This window comes from Falco naumanni, chromosome 10 (genome assembly GCF_017639655.2).
Source record: "Falco naumanni isolate bFalNau1 chromosome 10, bFalNau1.pat, whole genome shotgun sequence".
Lineage (NCBI taxonomy): Eukaryota > Metazoa > Chordata > Aves > Falconiformes > Falconidae > Falco > Falco naumanni.
In genome coordinates, this window is record NC_054063.1 from 8,407,712 (window position 1) to 8,426,761 (window position 19,050).

At 40.6% G+C, this 19,050-nt stretch overlaps 1 protein-coding gene across 8 annotated transcripts in view; it reads left to right on the forward strand.

Moving 5' to 3' along the window:
- The first annotated feature begins 868 nt into the window (after window positions 1–868).
- Window positions 869–19,050, forward strand: part of ZNF143 (zinc finger protein 143) — a 41,906-nt gene continuing 23,724 nt past the window's right edge. For 3 of the 8 annotated variants that reach the window (XM_040607856.1, XM_040607849.1, XM_040607850.1), the window contains exons 1-6: window positions 869–979; window positions 14,250–14,380; window positions 15,177–15,269; window positions 15,742–15,825; window positions 16,052–16,132; window positions 17,287–17,483. In XM_040607856.1, coding sequence (XP_040463790.1) covers window positions 14,257–14,380; window positions 15,177–15,269; window positions 15,742–15,825; window positions 16,052–16,132; window positions 17,287–17,483 — 579 coding nt within the window. In that variant the 5' untranslated portion in view covers window positions 869–979; window positions 14,250–14,256. The other 5 variants (XM_040607853.1, XM_040607855.1, XM_040607857.1 and 2 more) reach the window with 5 other exon arrangements.

Genomic DNA, 19,050 nt, shown 5'->3' on the forward strand with positions numbered 1-19,050 from the left:
CAGATAGATCAAGTAAGCCCTACAGAGCTGAGCATGTTGTCCTGTCATGGTGATGGCTCATGTTAACAGCACGGGGGGGGTTTCTTTAAAAATCACCTACCAAAATAGCTGTAACGGCCTTTAATTGCCTGTGGAGCTGGTGTTGGACTGCTACACGTTGCGATACCTAAAACTCACGGAAGGATAAATATTCTCGGGCACAGCTCTAAGATCAGTCCTTAGCCGCAGGAGCTGGGCTGGAACGGCAGCCGCAGATGCCGCGCCCGGCGGCTGGAGAGGGGCAGGGCGGCCGCCCCGCCGCGGGCAGCCCCTCCGCGGCCTCCGCGCCGTCTGGTCCGGGCTCAGCCCGAAGCGCGGGGGCCGCGCCGGCGGGGCCGGAGCCTGCGGACAACTCGCGGCCGAGCCGGGAGGCCCTGCCCGCCGGCGCCCCAGCTCCAGACGCCCGCCTCCCCCGGGCCGCGCCGCTCCGTCCCCGCCGCAGGGGGCCGGCTGCACTGCCGCGGGTAGGCGCCTCGGGTCGCGCCCAGTCCCCCACACTCACTTCCTCCCTCCCCGCAGCCCCCACCAAGGCACCGGTGGCGTGCCCGAGCGCCCCGCGGCCAGGCACCCTCCCCGGGGAAGGAAATGGCGCCCGGCTCTCTCGCTCCCCCGCTGACGCACTAACGCCTCACTCCCCGCGGTACAAAATGGCGGCGGCAGCGGCCCCGAACCCAGCATAACTGAGACGCCATGAAGCCGCGGGGCGGAGCCGCGGGCGCCTAGCCAATGGGCATTGGCGCGGGGCCTGGAGGCGTCCAATGGCGAGCGGAGGCGGTGACGCACGGCGCGGCGCGCCCAATAGGAGCGGAGTTAGCGCTGGGCGCCAGACCCGCCCGCACGGCTCGGGGCGGCGCTGAGGCGGGCGGGCGCTGAGGCGGCCGTTTCCTGTCCTGGTGCATGGTGGTCGGACGGAGGAATTGTTGGAAAATTTCTCGGCGAGGTTAGTATATAAATGTGTTTTTACCCAGTGTGCCTTATTCTAACCACCGCCATCTCCGGCTGGGGCCGCCGGGCCGGGCCGGGCCGCCGCGCCGGGCCTCGCCCGCCCAGCCGCGCGCAGGCAGGCGGTGCGGGGCAGCGAGCGGGGGCAGCCGGGCAGCGCCGGCACCGACCCACACGAATAAAGCCGCGGCTCCGCCGCCGCCCGCTCCGCGCCGCCCGGCCCCTCCCCCCGCGCCGGGCCTGCCCGCCGGCATGCCGGGCCGGGCCCCCGCCGCCCCCGGGGCCTCTGCCGCTTCCCCCCCGCCCCCACCCCCACGCTGGCCGCCCCCTCGCGGGCCCGGGCCCGTTAGCCGCTGCGTCACGGGCGGGGGCTGCCGGCGGCGGGCGGCGCGGCGAGGGGGCACTGGCATGCGCCCTGCCCCGCTCCCGCCCCGCCGCGGATCTGGGGTCTTGATTCAATTTTGCATTTTCTTCTTTTCCCTTTGAACGTGGGACTTAAGCCCTGGCGGCGGGTGGGCTCGCGGGGCGGCCTTAGAACAATTGCCCGCAGAGCTGCCGGGCCCGGCGCGCCCGCCGCTGGAGGAGCAGAGCGCCGGCCTGGCGCGGAGCCGCTGCTGCCGGCGGTGCTGAGCTCCGGTGCGGGCCTCGCCCCCAGCCGCTGGAATCGCCTGGTTTCGTTCGCCTCCTCTCTGCTCACCAGCATACCTTGCAGAGGCATTTTAAGTGGTTTATAGCCTGCTCTGATCGTTTCCTTCAGCTTTTCTTGGCTAGAACTTGTCTAGAACAGGATAGCGAGAAGCTGCTCTAGAAAAATCTGCAATAACGCAAAGTTCTTTTATTTTCTGTTAAGGTCTTATTTGCGGTGCTCGTTCATCAAGAAAAAAATGGGACTTCCATGCAACTTAAAGTTTCTGTTAAAACAAGCCTATGGTTGAGCAGCTCAGGTTATGTATAAAATCTTTTAAGGGTTTATTTCAAACTGTCAAAGAAATACGTTTGACATTATATGCAGAGCGATACCAGTACATTTAAGGAATGCTATTCCTGTTTCTACTTCAACCTCACAATCTTTCAAAGAAAACATTTTCCCTTGTCATACTGTTTCCTCAGGATTCTGCTTTGGGTGTTGCAAATCTGTTACAGCTTAGGGGACTATATAACAGATATTTTTGTCATAGCTTCAAGGTGATTGTACCTGAAAAATTAAATTTGTTTGTCCTTAACCAGTAGCTTTTTCAGGGATGCAGTGTGTGCAATAGTGTATTTTAGCTTCTGTCTGTGAGCATATTGCCATACAGCTTTATAATGGCACAGTATAATATAACCATATTTTCATGGCTTGTTTCTTTGTATTTCATGCATTAAAGATGTGAGCTTTTAAGCTGTATGTATGTCAGAAGCTATTCATCTGAATCACTGCAGAAAATGAAACTCAGGAATATGTAGTCAAGTAGTAGGTCATTGTTTTGGTAATAATTGCAGCTTGAATGAGATGTAAAAAACATCTGAACAGCTTTGAGAAATCATTTCACATTGCATAATTTACATAAACCGCTGTCATTACTGTAACGAAATAATGTTTCATTTCTAGTATCCTGTCTGAGGAAGAGTTATTTTGCCTTACATTAAAGGCTCAAATAAAGCAGATGCTTGAGCAAGTGTAAAAGTTTCCTTAGCTGGAAAGTCATGCAGGCTTTGCTCTGTCTTCATGCCTGTGTAGCATTTGATGCTTAAACATCAAAATACTTCTGTCATGAGCTGGCAGTCCCTTTTCTTGGAGGAGATGGGAGCAGCAGTAATAAAATGATGAATAGTCCCTGGTAACGGGTGCCAAAATTAGTCTGTAAATTTGTTTTTGTCTCTAGAGTATCTCAAATTATGTACTGCTTCAGCTCAGCAGCCTGCTGCTGGCGCGTGTTTTGCTGTCCAGGAGAAGGGAGTTGGTAGGAGTTTGGGCAGCGGACAGGTCTAAGCAGCAGCAGGCTGTTGCTTCTGTGCCTACTCACAGCTGTGCTGGCGGCACGGGGGCTGCCGGCTGGCCCACAGATCTGTGGGGTGTGCGGAGGGGTTAGGCTTGAGGGTTCCTCAGTTTAACTTTGGTGGTGGTAATGGTCTCTCCTTGGGCACCATCTTTTTCGGGCATTCCTTAAAACATTGTGTGTGTGTGCACCACTTACATATTGGCCTCTATAAAATGTGTAGATTGTGTTAAAAAGATAACAGTTTTGGACTGGGTTGCTTCTCTTAACAGTGTACTTGGGATTCCTTTAGAGTGCAGGATTTTGAGCTTTCCTTGCTGTTGCATTAAGTCTTGGCCTTAAGAGTTTTGGGTTAAAACATGCTCAACGTAGGTGGAGTCTTTGAGAAACACTGTTACTAAATTCTGAGGAGTCCTTAGTTGGCACGTGTGAAACGATTTGTTTTCCAAAGCGTAGGGCTTAGCTGAATTTGGCCGAGTTTCCACACACAAAGCAAACGGCATACTCCTGATAATCGGGGCAATTCTTCCAGCTTCAGGCATTGCGATGGACGGAATGAAAATACTCACCAGGAAGATCTGACTTGTCTCAGTGCTTTTGTAGTCCAGCTCCTTCATTAGTCTTTCCTGCCTGCATTTTGACTTGTACCCTCTTCTTTGATAATCTCCGTGATTTCTGCTTCCCACGCCGTCTTTTGTAACTCCTGCTGCCTCTGACGTGTATGTGCATACCATAGCATCCTAAGCCAACCTTTGTTTGCCTTTCCTTGCCACTGGCTTTTTTCCTGTATTGTCACATCTCTTGCACATTTCTACAGCTTAACAGCATGCTTTCTGCTCTTTCTGTATTAATAGGTGGGCAGATTGTTTTTTCATATCTTCTGTGCTCCAAGGAAATTGGTGCACCTGGTAAAGAGAGCATGAATTGGGTAGTCTATTCCTGTGCGTTTTGCCAGAAAAGATTCCAAAAAATTGAAGGAAGGTTTCTGCTTAGCTTATGGACCCCTCAGATGGATTGTGAGCTGAACAGGTGGATACTCTTCTGGAATTCGAGAATTCAGCTCTGAAATGCAAGTTCCTCTAAGTAGAGGTGTGCATAGGTATTGCAGAGTGAGGAATATGACGGGGGTGCCTGTCCATGGACACCGCATTTCTGGGGCAGGAGGAGAAGGAAGCCTTGCAAGCCATCTTGGCACAGTGGGGTTTATGGGTTCTGCCTGTACCTTAAGGCTGTAATTTGACCTGCTCTTCATTGTATTTACTTAAGGGAATATGGTTTTGGTCCTCTCACTTGTGCACCAGGAATTGTTGATCCGTTACCAAAAATGGAATTGGAGTAAATTGGTGAATGCTTTCAGTGACTCAGTCTGCTAAAATTTTCTGGGTTACGCTGCTTTTTTAATTGTACGGTGGGATTGTACTTTGCTCCACCAAGATAACACTTGTTAAATAAACGTTCTCAGTTTTGAAGGGAATTTACAGTTCCAGCAATTTCTGTGACACTGAAAGTTGATATCAGAGTTACACTTACAACTGCTTAGTGCTTCCCTTAGTTTATATTTTATTGTCCGCTGAATGTTTTCCTCTGTATATGCTTCATGAGTGGAAAATTGTGTTAGCTGCTTAATTCTCTTGGACTTCATTTCTGATGACAGACTTCTCTAGAGTTGGAAGATGGGTCTGTATTTGCAAGTTCATTGGTGTTGTCCATATCTTAAGTATATTCCTAGTGAGCTAACTTAGTATTACAGTTTCTTAGAATATATGTCGATGTACAGTTTTTCAGTTCACATTTGTAATTGGTTTATTTTTTAATTATTTTTTTTAATTCAGTGTGTAGTTTAGCAATTCAGTAGATTATGCGTTTAGTTCCTGAAATACAAGCATAGACTAAAACACTGTTGTTAACTGTCATGGCTAATACTGATACATCTGTAATGTAGTTATCAGCTTACTAATTAACTCATAACCACACAGAACAACCTACTCAAAATTCCCAGTTTTATTGACAGTCTCAGTGGATTTGCAGGTTTTGAAGGGGCACAGCCAGGATTAATTGTTTTGGTGATGTAGATGAGATACTTTTGTGATTTCTGACAATTAGAAGTCTGTTTGACACGAAAGTAAAACATTGATAGAAATAGTTGGTCTCAATTTCCTTCAGTTTTTTAGCTCTTAAGTGTTCACCTGTTCACTATGTATACCTTGTTTTATTTTAAACGTTCAGCAATATAACCAGAGGTTTGATGATTTGAGGATTAAGCAGCCACCTGAAGTGCTTCAGAAGTTAACTCTTTTTTTTTTTTTTTTAATTTTGGTTTTACTGCAGATAGGCATTACTGCTCACTTCTAGGAGTAATTTGTTTAAAATTCTGACATGCATCATGTGTATGCCTTCTTTATATAGCCAGTATTTTGTGTTTATATACTTGATGGTAAAAAACAAACCCCAGAATTCAGTAGTTTTAAAAACACATAGGTTCATTGGTTAAGTGCTTTAAGTCTGTTTCTCACTTTGTGACTTCCAGGGAGAAAGTCCACTTTGAATGAAATCTAGTACTTTATCTCACTAATGTGTGCTGAAAAATTATTTAAAGTTGGTTGGTTTTTTTTCACCTTTGTTAATAGTGTTCTAAATTTTCCAAGTATATAATAATAAATAAATTAAAGCACAAAATCAGATGACCTATCCTAGGTTCAGTTTTTTTCTGGTCTCAGGCCCAACATTCAGTTTCTGAGCACGCACATTATAATTATTTATTCTTAATTCTTTGGCTGTTAAACCAGGAATAACTTATTACCAGTCAGTCTGCAATAAAGAAGTGGCATTTGTTTTAGCAAAGAAGGTATGCCTGACCATTGATAATCCAAGTTTGGCTGACAGAGAAGAAAAGTCTCTTAACTTTGAGCAAGGAATTCCATCTTGAGATGAGCTGAGAGAAAGGTGCTGGCTTGTTTTGGTAGGTGAGTTCCATTGTTCCTGTTGTGGCATGCCTGCAGGCCATTCCAGACACACACATGAGTATTCTGACTGACGCATGGGTGTTTTCAGTCATACTTGAATTTGATGTTTTGGTACAGATCATGTGGCCCTTTCTCATGCACAACCTGTATGACAGAAAAACTGTCTCATTAGTACCTTGATCCTTGACCAGGTGTATTAGTACACCTTTTTGTACCTTAATAAAACTTTTCAGAATCTTGGGTGTCTGTATACCTGTGTGGATCTCAATTGCTTGTTACCTTCTGTGCAGGATTTTTGAAATTGGATCTCCTGAAAGACTCCCAAATTGGTTTCAAATCTCTGGCTCAGGAAGCTGTGCTCATCGTTGGGTGGTTAGAAGCAGCACTGCCCCAGGCAAATGTGATCATTGATGGGTGAGGTGCTTGTCCCAGAGATGCAGCATGAGTTTAATTAGCATATACTGATGGAGCTACTCTTTGTATGTAGAGCTCCATTGATAATATGTTCAAGAAACCTGTGAAGTGAGCAGTCATATTTGGGATCAACCTGAGTCTTCTCCACATATGTAGGACTTCTTGGTGGGTGGCTTTCTGATCTGCCTGCATTTTGTAAAGTGCCATACATTTGAAAATCATAGCATCCTTAGCACTCCCGCTGTGCGAAATTGCACACGTGCATAATCTCATAATATTAGTTAGAGTAAGAATTTGTAAGCATTCTTTATTTGCGTTGGTTAATTTTTTTTAATAAAATGCAAGCATTGATCTTGGACAATACTTTCAACATTCACAATTTGTAGATGGGATTCACAATGTAAACTGAATGTTATAATGACAACTTTGGGGGAAAAGACTGTCGGAACATAAAGTAATTATGCGAGGCTAAATTTGGTTCTCACTGCTCACACAGAAGTCTAAGAGTTGTACTTGGTTATGGCAGTGATAAATTTGGTCTTGCATTTATATGTTATTTCTGAAGAGATACCAAACTTTGTGGCAGTGAATTAGTCTTCAACTGCATTATGATCAGAATGTATCTCTGGTGGCGCAGAAAGGTTGAAATAGGGCAAAAAGAGTAAAAAGGAGCCTTGAGTCTGACTGCAAACCTCTTCTTTGGGCAACATGAGTCTCTGCAAGTTAGCTGTGCTGCCACTCAGAGTGTATATGTCATGCTTACGCAGTTGACAGTGCTGTCAGTCTTGATCAGGTTCTTCTCCAGAACCAGGGTTTAGAGCCCGTGGTTCATAATTCACCACACTTCTTTTCTATCTAGACAAATACTTGTGTAATTTGCTATTAAACTGCATATATTATCCCTCTGTTTGAATCCAACAGTTGTTACCAGATTCTTTAGTAGAGGTTTATGTGTTCTGTATTTCAGCCTTGTTTCCATTTTATACGGTGCACGATTAATGTTGTGGAAATTACTGTTTAATTATGTTTTGCTTCCCTTTACAAGAGACTGGAAAAACACAGTAAAAGAAGTTAAGATTATAGGAGAAAGCATGTAGAAGTGTGTAACATTTAGTTTATGTTTATTCACTCAAAGTCAGTGTGGATTATAGCATGAAATCAATGTTTAAATACAATGCTAAAATACTGGAAAGGGTAGGGGCTGTTGATGAAGAAAGAAATCCATCTCTTGTCTATTTGAAGCATTTGATCAAGCATCCACAGGATCTAGATTTCGTTTCTGACCCAGCAACAGATTTCTGGTGTATTAGTAGAAAAGTTTGTTACACAGGTACATGTGGGAACAGAAGTAAGATTTAGAGAGCCTTAGTTCTGCTATGTTTTTATTTCTCAGCTTAGAACTGTCAAATGACTTCATGTAATCAGTAAGCTATATGCTTGTGTCCTTTAAAAAAAACTTTATCTGGACTAGTCAGTTTTTCAGTCTGTCAGTCATGGTTTGCATGGAGACTGTAATGCACATTCATTTTCAGTTGAGGTATATTTAACCAGAATGTTAATTATACGTACTAATTTTGATTTTTCACGTATGTTTGTTAATAAGGCGAGTTTGGGGAAATTACTGGCATTTGCCATCATATCAGTTGTTAAGCACACTAATGCAGCTGGTATTTAATTCAGGAAGACCTTAGTTATGTTACTGTGCTACACACTTGAACTGATTTTTGGGCTCCAGCTTTGTTAAACATGAGAATGCTGTTTCCTGGAATTCCTTAATGAAAGTTTCATTGTTGCAGGGTTATGTGTCATTTGCTGTTTTACTCTTCTTGACGAGTTTTTATATGTTGTTTTTATGAAGTTTATAAAATTACAATGGTTTTGTACATTATTTAGAAGTAAAAAATAAAAGTGGTGTTTATTTTCAAATGAAATAAATGGGTATTATTTCAAACTTCTCAGAGCTGTCTGTGCAAGGAGGGTGAACAATCATAAGGTTGCTGAATGTGCGGAGCAGCTTTTTTCCTGCCTGTCGTTCCCAGTTCTTCTGCTCATGCTAGATTGCATTTTATAAATGCCAATTTTCTTCCATGTCTGCTCTCACAAACTTTATTCCATTTCCATTCCATCCTCTAAGCATCATCTCTTTCTCAAAGGAGTTTCTGCCGTAGCTGCTGGAGGTTTTTCCTTCCCTCTGCCCAGCGATGCGGTGGCGTGTCAGCCCGGGGCTGAGCAATGCTGGCCTCTTCTCGGCTGCTGCTTCACTCCTCCATGGCCAGAATCCCACCTGCTCTTCCCCTTGGTCGATTCCTCGTTTTCAGCGGAGACTCCAGTTTCCAGTTGCTAGAGCGGGCTTACATAAAACTTTTCTTCTAACGGTGCATCTTTTCTCCAAAACAAGTGACAGCATCCAAAAGATTCTGTTACTGGAGGGGAGAATACAGGAGGTCCTCTCTGTACAGGCAACTTGATGAAGTCTTCATGAAAAATCCTCTCTTTTTAACCAACGCCCCCCTGCCCCCCACCACCTGCATCCTTCTAGTTTGAGTGTTGAAAACTCAAAGCATACTTGAGTTCACAGGTTTTTCTCTTCAGAGAATGGGGGTGGGGAGGGTGGTTTGGTTTTGTTTTTTTTAAAAATAAAAAAATTGCACCGATGTACCCTGCTGGATGGCATATTTTATCTATCAGTGTTATACTGGGGCGTTACATTGGTGGTGCAGCTTTTGTCAAAAAGCGTAATAGAGTCAGCAATGCGCATCACTAACTGCTTTTGCTTTGCCACTAGCAGTGCGAGACTTGTTTCAGCATCACTTCTTGCAAATGGCTGTTGCTTTCTTCTGCTACTGTTTTTAGTTCAGAGGTTTTCCAGTCTAAGCATGTTCTGTCTCAGGCTGATTTTATTATGGGAAGTATTTTAACCATCTTAATGGCAAGATTTTCTCTGCATGAATATACCATGGGATTATTTCAGTGACTAATAATTTCAGGAATGCAATATGCATTACCGTTCTTGTGAAAGTCTTCCCAAGTATCATCATTAACGTGCCTTTGAAAATTGCAACGTGTGTGTGATCTGTGAAGATTTGCAAGAGTTCACAAAGTCAAGTGTCAAGTTTCCACTTCAGTGAGTACCTCATGACTAAGCCTGTACTTGTATTTTCTGTAGGACGGCTCTTGAGATAAAGCAGAATACATGTGTGTCAATCTTGCTGAGTAGCCATGCAGGCCCCGCCCCAGGGTTCATGGATTTTCCTAAAAATGGATGCATTCAGCTGCTTTTTAACTGATGAGGTGCAATGTTTGGAGTGGGTCAAAGAAATCTTTCTCTCCCAGGTTCTTGCTGACAAACTTCCTGGCAGACAGGAGGTTTAAAGAAAAAGCGCAGTGATGCAAATGCATGGAAATAAAAGCAATGAGGTGGATTAGGGGAAGAAGCTGGTGAGATTCAGATTGGAAGAATGATGAAGACTTAATTTGCTGGAAGTTGAGGAGAAAGCAGTATGTAAGCCAGTTAGCAGAAAAGGGGTGGAAGCGGGTCACTAAAGCTAAGTGAGGGAGGAGACTTGAGTTTGATGAAAATAGCCTGATTTTAAAAAAAACAAGGCAATGAAAAGGGTACGATAGAACTAGATTTGCGGGGTGAATGATGTACCAACAGCATGGCGATACTGTTTGAAATGTATGCAACATAAAAATGATTAGGTATCATAGCACAGTTTAAATTGGGAGGGACCTCCAGAGGTTACCTAGTCCTGCCCGTATCAAGGCAGGTCTGATTAGACCAGGTTGACCAGGGCTGTATCAAGTGGAGTTTTGAACACTTACGAGGATGGAGAATCCATAACCTTTCTTGGCAATCTGTTCCTGTATTTCACCTTTCTTACGGGGGGTGGGGGGGGGAAGGAAAGTAAGTAACACCTTAGCAGCAATATCTGTGTGATAGCCTGAGCCATTTGTCTATAGCATGTGCCAGCTTTATGTCCTCGTTAACTTCTTTCCCCATCCTCTTCTTCAGAGCTTTCAGCCCTGTCTGGTTAGCCTGTCTTCTCCGTTAGGGAGGAAGAAGAGAGGTGGAAAGCAAGCAGCACATCTGCTTTTGGCTGAGGGTACTCCTCCCTGAATAGCGGAGTAGCAGAGGAAAACTGCTGTATGGCCAAAGAGGGAGTGAAAGCTGGGGTTTTGCCGCTGGAGAGGGTGCCAGCGCTACCACCTCCCGTACAGAGGGTGTACCTCTAAGGTGGGTCAGAACATGAACAGTCTTGAGACAAAGATGCAGGAAGGTGATCGGCAGTGGTGTGATGGACACGTAGAGCAGACCAGGGGGGACCTGAGGACTAGTTGAAGAAGGAGTTGGTGTGGACATCAGAGTGTTTTAGGTTATTTTGACAAGAAGGATGGGATTGTATTTGGGAAGATGGATGTGTTGGAGAGTTGGTGTCATGATAGGACTGGCTGAAGGAGGAAACTGGTAATTCAAGGAGGAGGGATGGAGCTGGGGTTAAGAAGCTAGTGGAAGGACAGAAGATTGGGAAGAGGATTTATGGGAAGGGATAATTATAAACAAGTCAGAATTGGGAGAAAACAGTAACACACTGTGTAAGTTACAGTACGATTGTCCAGATGATCTGGAATAGAGGAAAGCAGTGACTGTGTTTGCAGCAGTTCACTCTGATTATTATTTAAATGTGATAACTATTGATCAGCTACAATAACAAACACTGTAAAATAATCTGAACACTTTTGCTCCTTTAGCCCTTGAATTTGTCTTAATTAGATTTCTTTTTTTTCCAAAATAGCCATCAACCCTTTCAGCAATTTGTTCTGCTCTGACTCTTTCAGGACTTTGCAGTTGTCTGCATTGACTGGCTGCTCTGGAGGAGGGACATCATTCTATTTTCAAGGCAGATAATGTATTAAAGATGCCGGGGGTTTCTTAGAAGATACTTTGTCTAAGAGAGGGAATACTCTGAAGTAGACCTGAGCTGAAAGGCCTTTGAGATGCAGTCCCTGCTGGAATTGTTTCAGAATATAGTTCTAGTCAAAACCAGTGGTTGTGTAGCCTTTTTTCTCCAATGTGTGAAATGGTCTGGCTGCTTTGCAGCTTACTTCCATGAGGTGTCCTGAAAACTGAGTGATGGAAAACACTGACGATACAGAGCACTGTTAGAAGTTAAGAAGACAACCTCTGTGAACCACTAGCATCTGATACCATAGTTACTTAATTTAACTTTCTACGAGCTGGCAGTACCTCAGAGAAGCAGTCCTTTCAAACTGGTGTGCAATAAAACTCTTCTGGTGCTAGTTTATTTTTTTTTAACTGCATCAGTTTTCTGATCTTTGCTGCGCAGTATATGACTGCTGAGGGTAGGGCCACTTAACTCGCTTCAATGCTTGTTTAAGCCAATCCTGTAGCTACTGCATGTTTTCCCATTTTTGGTTTACAAGCAAAGTGCTTTCTAAGTAAGTGTTTTGTCACTGTTTTGTGATAGAGGGGATAAATGAGTAATTGTGAAAGAAGTTAACTAGTCCGAAGTTACTAACGTGGAAATGGCAGAGGAAGGAGTTGAACTCAGGATCTCTTAGGTCCTTAGGCAATTCCTTGTCCTTTAGATAATAGCATTAAAAAAATCCTTAGGTGTTTCATTTTCTTCAGAAGTATATAAATGCAATCTAGTCTGGATGGCTTCTCTGCACGGATTCTTTTTCTGTTGTATTACATCTCTTTTAGAGATTTCACTTTATAGAAAAGCTTCTTTTCTTGAGAAGGATGCTGGGAACAAGTATTTCCCATCTTCCCTTAGATGTTAAAAAATCTTTCATACCTCTTTTGAATTATATTTTGGCTTCTGTATTAACTGTATCTTCTTTTTGATGCTCAGAGTTTTTCATGGTTTAAATTCTGTATTGCAAGCCTATATTTTAATCTCCTCAATGTTCCAGATAGATATGTAGGATTTTAATCTTGGAAGACATATTTGTTACTGAATTGTGAACTGATCATTAGTAGTAATTTTTTTTTCTTATTTGATTTTCAGTGTAGTGCATGAAAAAACTTGCTATTTTTTACAGGAGGCTTAAAACCTTCTTAAAGCCGCCCCTTCCGCTTTCTTTATTAAACTGTGTCTATTCTATTAATGGGGCTCTTAGCCAAACTAATATTCTCACAGATGCCAACCTGATTTAGACTCCAGGTCCAATTTCAGGAGGTAATGTTGGGTACTTGGTATAACACCACATTAAAAATGACCGGGACTTGGACCACAGTGACATGTTTGCTTTGTGCACAGCACCTGGGTTGAAGCATTTCAGATGGCAAAAGCAGCAGGGCTGCAGCAGCTGGGGGCGGCTTTGATTTTTTTCTGCTGAGGCTAAGAAACTTAGGTAGCTGCCTGCCTCTCTAGGAAATAGTCTGGTTCAAAGCCACTTGAATGTATTTGGAAAATATTACTCAGGTATAATTTTCAACTACTGAATTAGTGTACCAAACCTTTGAAATACTGCAAGCATGCTGGAATACCGAAATGGTCTAATTTTGCTTTTGTTACTCTTTAGTTTTGATGTAAGCATGAGTTTCTCAGTGGTCTTTGAGACCATTGGTGAGTTGCTCATTCAAGGGCAGATTTCTGGATTGTAGGGGTAAAAATATTTTAATTATTTAGAAATGTAATCATAAGTAAATTAAAAAGCCTAGATTGTTCTTGTCAGCCTTGAATTAGAAAACAGCAGGTCACAGAACCATACTAAGATTAAAAGCTTTGATTGTTTATCTGTAACCTTTTTGAGAGATTATCTAACTGCCTCTTTTTGTAAGGAAAACTCTTTGACTATCAAGAGATCGGGGTGACGGGAAAGTTGCTTTAATGCTGTGTAGCCTAGATTGCAGTACCATGTGACATTTTCTTTTTTTTTTTTACCCCCTTTCACCTGCGTCAAGGTGTATGTTGCATTAACTAAACAGTCTGCAGAACTGTGACTTTTTGGTTGTTTTTTGTGTGTTTTGTTTTGTTGTTATGTTGGTTGTGGGTTGGGTTTTTTCTGTGGTAAAAGCCAGCATCTGAGTAGAATGCAGTGTTATATATTTCCTTTATAGCTTTTTAATCTAGTAATACTGAAAAATATTAATAGCCTTTCAGATTCCATAGATTTCTTAATCTCCCATATTGAAACATTCCTGGGTAAAAAAAATCCGTGTGCCAAAGGGATGGCTATTTCTGGTTCAATAAGGTATATGCAGTTGCTCATTAATCACTGTCTTGTTGTCTTATTAATACATTTTATTACGAGATACTTTATTATTTTCATGGAGGGATTTTTTTTTTTAAGTTTTGGGGCTTTTTTGTTTTTTTTTTAATAGAAACCTTCCTGGAAAGTTTGGGGAAATAGTTGGATCATTCAGTCAGACTTTTGCTAATGCAGCGTGTATTTCCCAGTGTGTGATTGATTCTAAACCTCTTACTGGCACCAGAGAGATGTTTATAGTTAAAGCCCTGCTGTTGTCATGGGTGACCATGGGTGAATTGTCAGCTTTATTTTAATTCTGAGGACAAAAAGTTATCATTACTTATACCATCATTAATTACCACTGTTATCCTTTTTACATTGGTTGAGCAATTCATATTTAACTGAAATCTGAATGTGGTTGATGCACTTCAATTTAGTAACTGCTGCCTGAAGTTCTTAATGGCTTAGGTAATCAAGGTAGTAATATTTACTTATTTCAGGTAACTGGGATTTTTTTTCCTCTGAAGTATTGTTCAGGTGAGACAATCATTTGTTGCATCTTTATACAGAAGGTAACATAGAATATTTGTAGCAGCTATATAAAAAACCAATTAAACTTGGATTGTCTTAAACTAGTTCTGGTTCTGTATCTAAATTTTCTATCTATGTTTTGTGAATACTTTCTTTCTAGGTAGACAATGTTATTAGCTCAGATAAATCGAGACTCTCAGGGAATGACTGAATTTTCTGGAGGAGGAATGGAGGCCCAGCATGTGACACTTTGTCTAACAGAAGCTGTAGCTGTGCAAGGTGAACCTTCAGGTTAAAATATGTTTACATTATTGTGTCTTTCCTGTTTTAAATGCAGATAAAACTCTCAAACTCACATTGTGTATTCTAAATGAAAAATCTAACAATTATTCTTAGTTAACTGAGATTTATTATGGTCACTTATTTAATTCTGAAAGGAAATGATCTCTTAATTAAGGTAATAGGAGTGTAAATATGCCAAGATTGGAGATTTAAAATCCGAGTTTATTCTCACTGTGGTTTTAATGTTTTATACTTTGTAATATCAGTTTATATCTAAGTATGTATTAAACAAGTTGAGTTTTAGAGTAGGCTGGTGATCTAGGACTGTTTTAAACTTGGTATTTTCAGACAGCTTCATTATGATTTTACATGGTTAAAAACTTTTTCCAATATCTGTGCTTTACTTTAAACAGATTTGAGCATCTTATTGACAAATAGTAGTGTACAAAACAAAATAATCAATACAAGTATATATGTATCATTATTTCACTGTTGATATTCATGACCTAATTGATATTTCTCCTAAAGCCTGGGCTTTGTAGTTATTTATTCAGTGGCGTTGTAACTTTTTTAGTTAAGGAAAGTAACATTCTAGCTGTCACGTTTACAGAGCAAAATCTTGAACATGCGACCCTAGTATATGTTCAAGGTTCAAAAATCAGAAAGCAAGTAAAAATTACTTCCTATTATTATTTCTGAAGTCATTATGCATTAAGGACATATAATCTTTTATGGAGGTGGTTAAGTTGTGATTTTTAGGGTTTGATGCTGGTAATACTGAATATGAAATTTTTTTCCTTGCTAGATGGTGACAACATCGAAAACATGGAAGGTGTAAGTTTGCAAGCAGTTACACTTGCTGATGGCTCCACTGCTTACATACAGCACAATTCTAAAGGTGACTAGAAGTTTCTTGGTATTGAATTCATATTCCCCTTTTTAACCCTGCTTTTGGATTGTAAACCCCTTTGGATTATAAAGTCGGGAAAAATCCGTACAGTGTTTATGAAGTTCCAGTTCCAACTGGGAATTACAAGTATTACAGTAATACTATAAAATACGTATTTCTGCTGCTAATAAAGATACAGGTATCACATGCAGAACACAAGTCAAACAAAAGTGAGATGACCTTTACATTTCAAACCTGAATATCAACATTCAGCCTGCTGGATAGGACATCAACCCTTTTTCATTTTTTTATCCCCGAATTTCAAAACCTCTGTATGGTCATACTGTGCTTACTCTTAACCAAACATCATTTCTCAGTGATAATTTATTGATATTTTGATCCAGAAAGTTATCAGCTGTGTGTTTAAACTGTGATGTGTCATACAGAACATATTTTAAGAATTCTAACTGATGTATTTCAGATGGTAAATTAATGGATGGCCAAGTGATTCAATTAGAGGATGGTTCTGCTGCTTATGTTCAACATGTACCCATGTCTAAAAGCAGTAAGTGTAATAGTACAAGTAATATATTCTAAAATAATATTTTACTGATAAATAATGATAGAAAGTAATTAAGAGTCATTAGAATAGCTTGATTTCTTATTTTAATGGAAACAGTTGTGAAGAGATCTTAGGTATTTTGTAATGCTAGGTATTCAGTATTTAATCTTTCCAACTAATGGGGTTTTCAAACTGTTGTTGCAGCATTGTAATTCTTTTTTCCAAACAGGGGACAGCTTGCGTCTTGAAGATGGACAAGCAGTTCAGCTGGAAGATGGAACTACGGCATTTATTCATCACACCTCAAAAGGTAATTTTTTTTTTTTAAGTGTGATTTATTACGTTGTAATTCAACAGAACTTCGGCAGTATAACATGCGGTACTCTCTTTAGACTATGACATCATTTAGTGTGATTCCCAATGGAGTACTTGTTGGTTTTACTTTTTCATCTGGAAATGGTTGAAATTAGACTGGTTCTGTTCCTTATCTGGGCCTCATGTAACAGCTACAAGCAGAATCAAAACCAGAATGTTTCACCTTTTTTTTTTAGTGCAGGGTCACATTAAAGTAAGTATATGTCATGTTAGTAGAGAATGTAAGTGCTTATAGAGATTTCAGCAATAATTACATGTGAAAATGAGAAGAAAAAGCAGGTAAGAATCAGTCAGTCCCTCTTGAACTGAAGAATATAGAGCTTGACTTTTTTGTTACTTTTTTAGATTTTTTAATAATTATTTATAATATTTATTATATTATGACGATTTTAAAGATCGTGCTATTGATGATTTTGCCATTAGGTAGTTAGCTGACAGTCAAGAATGCAAGCATATTTATTTTAAATGATTACTTTGATTTCTGCAGAAGATGATTACAGTAGTCTTGGAAATAGTACTATTTCTCTACAAAAACTGAACAAGTAGATATCTTAAGTCTGTTTAAACTGTCATGACAAGTATTACATTCTACAATCAGCAATAGTAGAGGAGACAATATAAGAAAGAATGTCTTCCTTAAACATAATCCTATATTTTATGTGTTTCTTTTGCATATTTCTATGAATCTGTTCTTAAAATGATCAGATTTATGAATTCTAAAATCTGAAGTACTGACATCAGCACACTAGTTACATTATTTTCATTTTATTACGAGTGGATATGAAATAGCATATTTGTGTTCCTGGTTTCCTTTGTAAATAAAAGTAGACCAATATAAAATTGGGTTTGCACTTTTGTAAGTGTGCAGAAATAAAGCTATGGGAGATGTTGTCCTGAAAAAAAAACATCAGTGCTATTAATGGTAATTTAAGTATTTGTTTTTCTCATATATGAGCGCTATAGCCACTAATATATCTCATACATACAAGTGACTTTAGGAGACATTTCCTAAACAGCAGTAGTTTCTTGTGTAACATGCAGACTTTGCTATTCCTTTTCTTTCATAACACTTTGTAATACTTTTTTCAGACAGTTATGACCAGAGTGCATTACAAGCAGTCCAGCTGGAGGACGGAACTACTGCCTATATTCACCACACAGTGCAAATGCCACAGTCAGATACGATTTTAGCCATTCAAGCTGATGGCACAGTGGCAGGCCTTCATACAGGAGATGCTGCCATTGATCCAGATACCATCAGTGCTTTGGAGCAATATGCAGCCAAGGTATGTTGAAAGGCATTTTCTCTATCTGCAGTGGTTTAATGTCAATATTTGGCAGCAAAAGCCAATTGTGATCTAAGAATTAAAATGATAATTAAGAGAGTCTTCAGACTCTTAAAAGAGAGAACATCAAATGTAATGATTGTGCTTCACTATCATGAGCAGCTCCAGTGGGTATTGTTGCATAAAAAGAACAAAAGATTGAACACTGAAATGATGTGGAGTCAAACTAAATCACTTTGGAAAGTGATTTAGAAAACTAAACAATAATTTTCTCTCAAATATAGAATTGGAAAGGAGCCTCTTGAGACGACACTTTTTGGAAATAAGGGCAAAATTAAATTATTCTTGTTCAGGCACTGTTGCTGGATTTTTATTTTTTAATTTCTTTTCTTGCATTGGGAAGAGTAGGGCCTGGTGTATTGGGCAAGGACAACATCTGGTATGAACTGTAGAACAGACCATTAGTTAGTAAGTTTGGAAAAAACTTCTTTGATCATACTTTCAATAGTAAAATGTAGCATGATGCTCAAAATTCATGATGCCTACTTTACTAGACTTCCGTAAAGCATGATGTAAGTATAATAATGGGTGGTGCAACTTCCATGACTTTATAGTTTAGCATTATCCCAGTTGCTGGATGATTACTATCAGTGCTTGTGTTGCTCTGCAAAAAGAGTAGAATAAATTTTAAAATCTGTCCTTTAGTGTCACTAGGAGTTGTCAGATTTTGAGAGAAGGCCAATTAGGATAATTAAATGGCTTATACACTGTTCTTTTCATTATGCTTCTGTCTATTATAATTGAGAGATCCTAAGAGAGCCAGTCAGATTGTGTTGTGTTTGGCTATGCCTTAATATTTCATAAAATGAAAGGTAATTCAAGGTTAGTTGGCCTGTAGTAACAAACTTTTACCTGTCCCCTAGCTACTGTTTAATTCCCGTTTAAATCAATCATAACTTTGTCCTTTTTAACAAGGAGCTATATTAAGCATAATTTCTAATAAGTTTCTGTTTTGAGGTAAAGAAACCGAAGAAATGTCAATAAATTTACATTTTTGTCCTGTTTATTTCGATTTGTGTTTTTTAATTCTGTAATGTGAATTTGTTTACTGTAGTGTACTTGTGTGTGTGTGTGTGTGTCTAGGAAAAGTTCTATTTATTTAAGCTTTTATCTCAGAACCTTATTTGTAAAGGTACTGCTGGAACCTCTCAGGTAACATCAGTAGAAATGAGTTTCCAAGTGGTGCACCTGCCTGAGGTACAAAAGCAAATAATAGCTCAATTGTCACAATCCTGTCTTTCTCTTAAAAGGAGAAATGTGTTTTTGTGATTCTGCTCCATGTCCATGTACACTTCATAGTGAGGCAATGTATACTTTTCATAGCAGCTGGTGTAGAACATTGAAAAAGGTACAGGAAGGGGCAACAATGATGACCAAACATGTGAAATACAAGAGGTGAGTATATGATAGTTCTATAAAATGTTAAGTGGCACCAAGAGTAGTGACTTGCCATTGTCTTTGCCAGTATAAGAACAGGGAAGCATCAGATGAAGCTCAGGTGACAGGT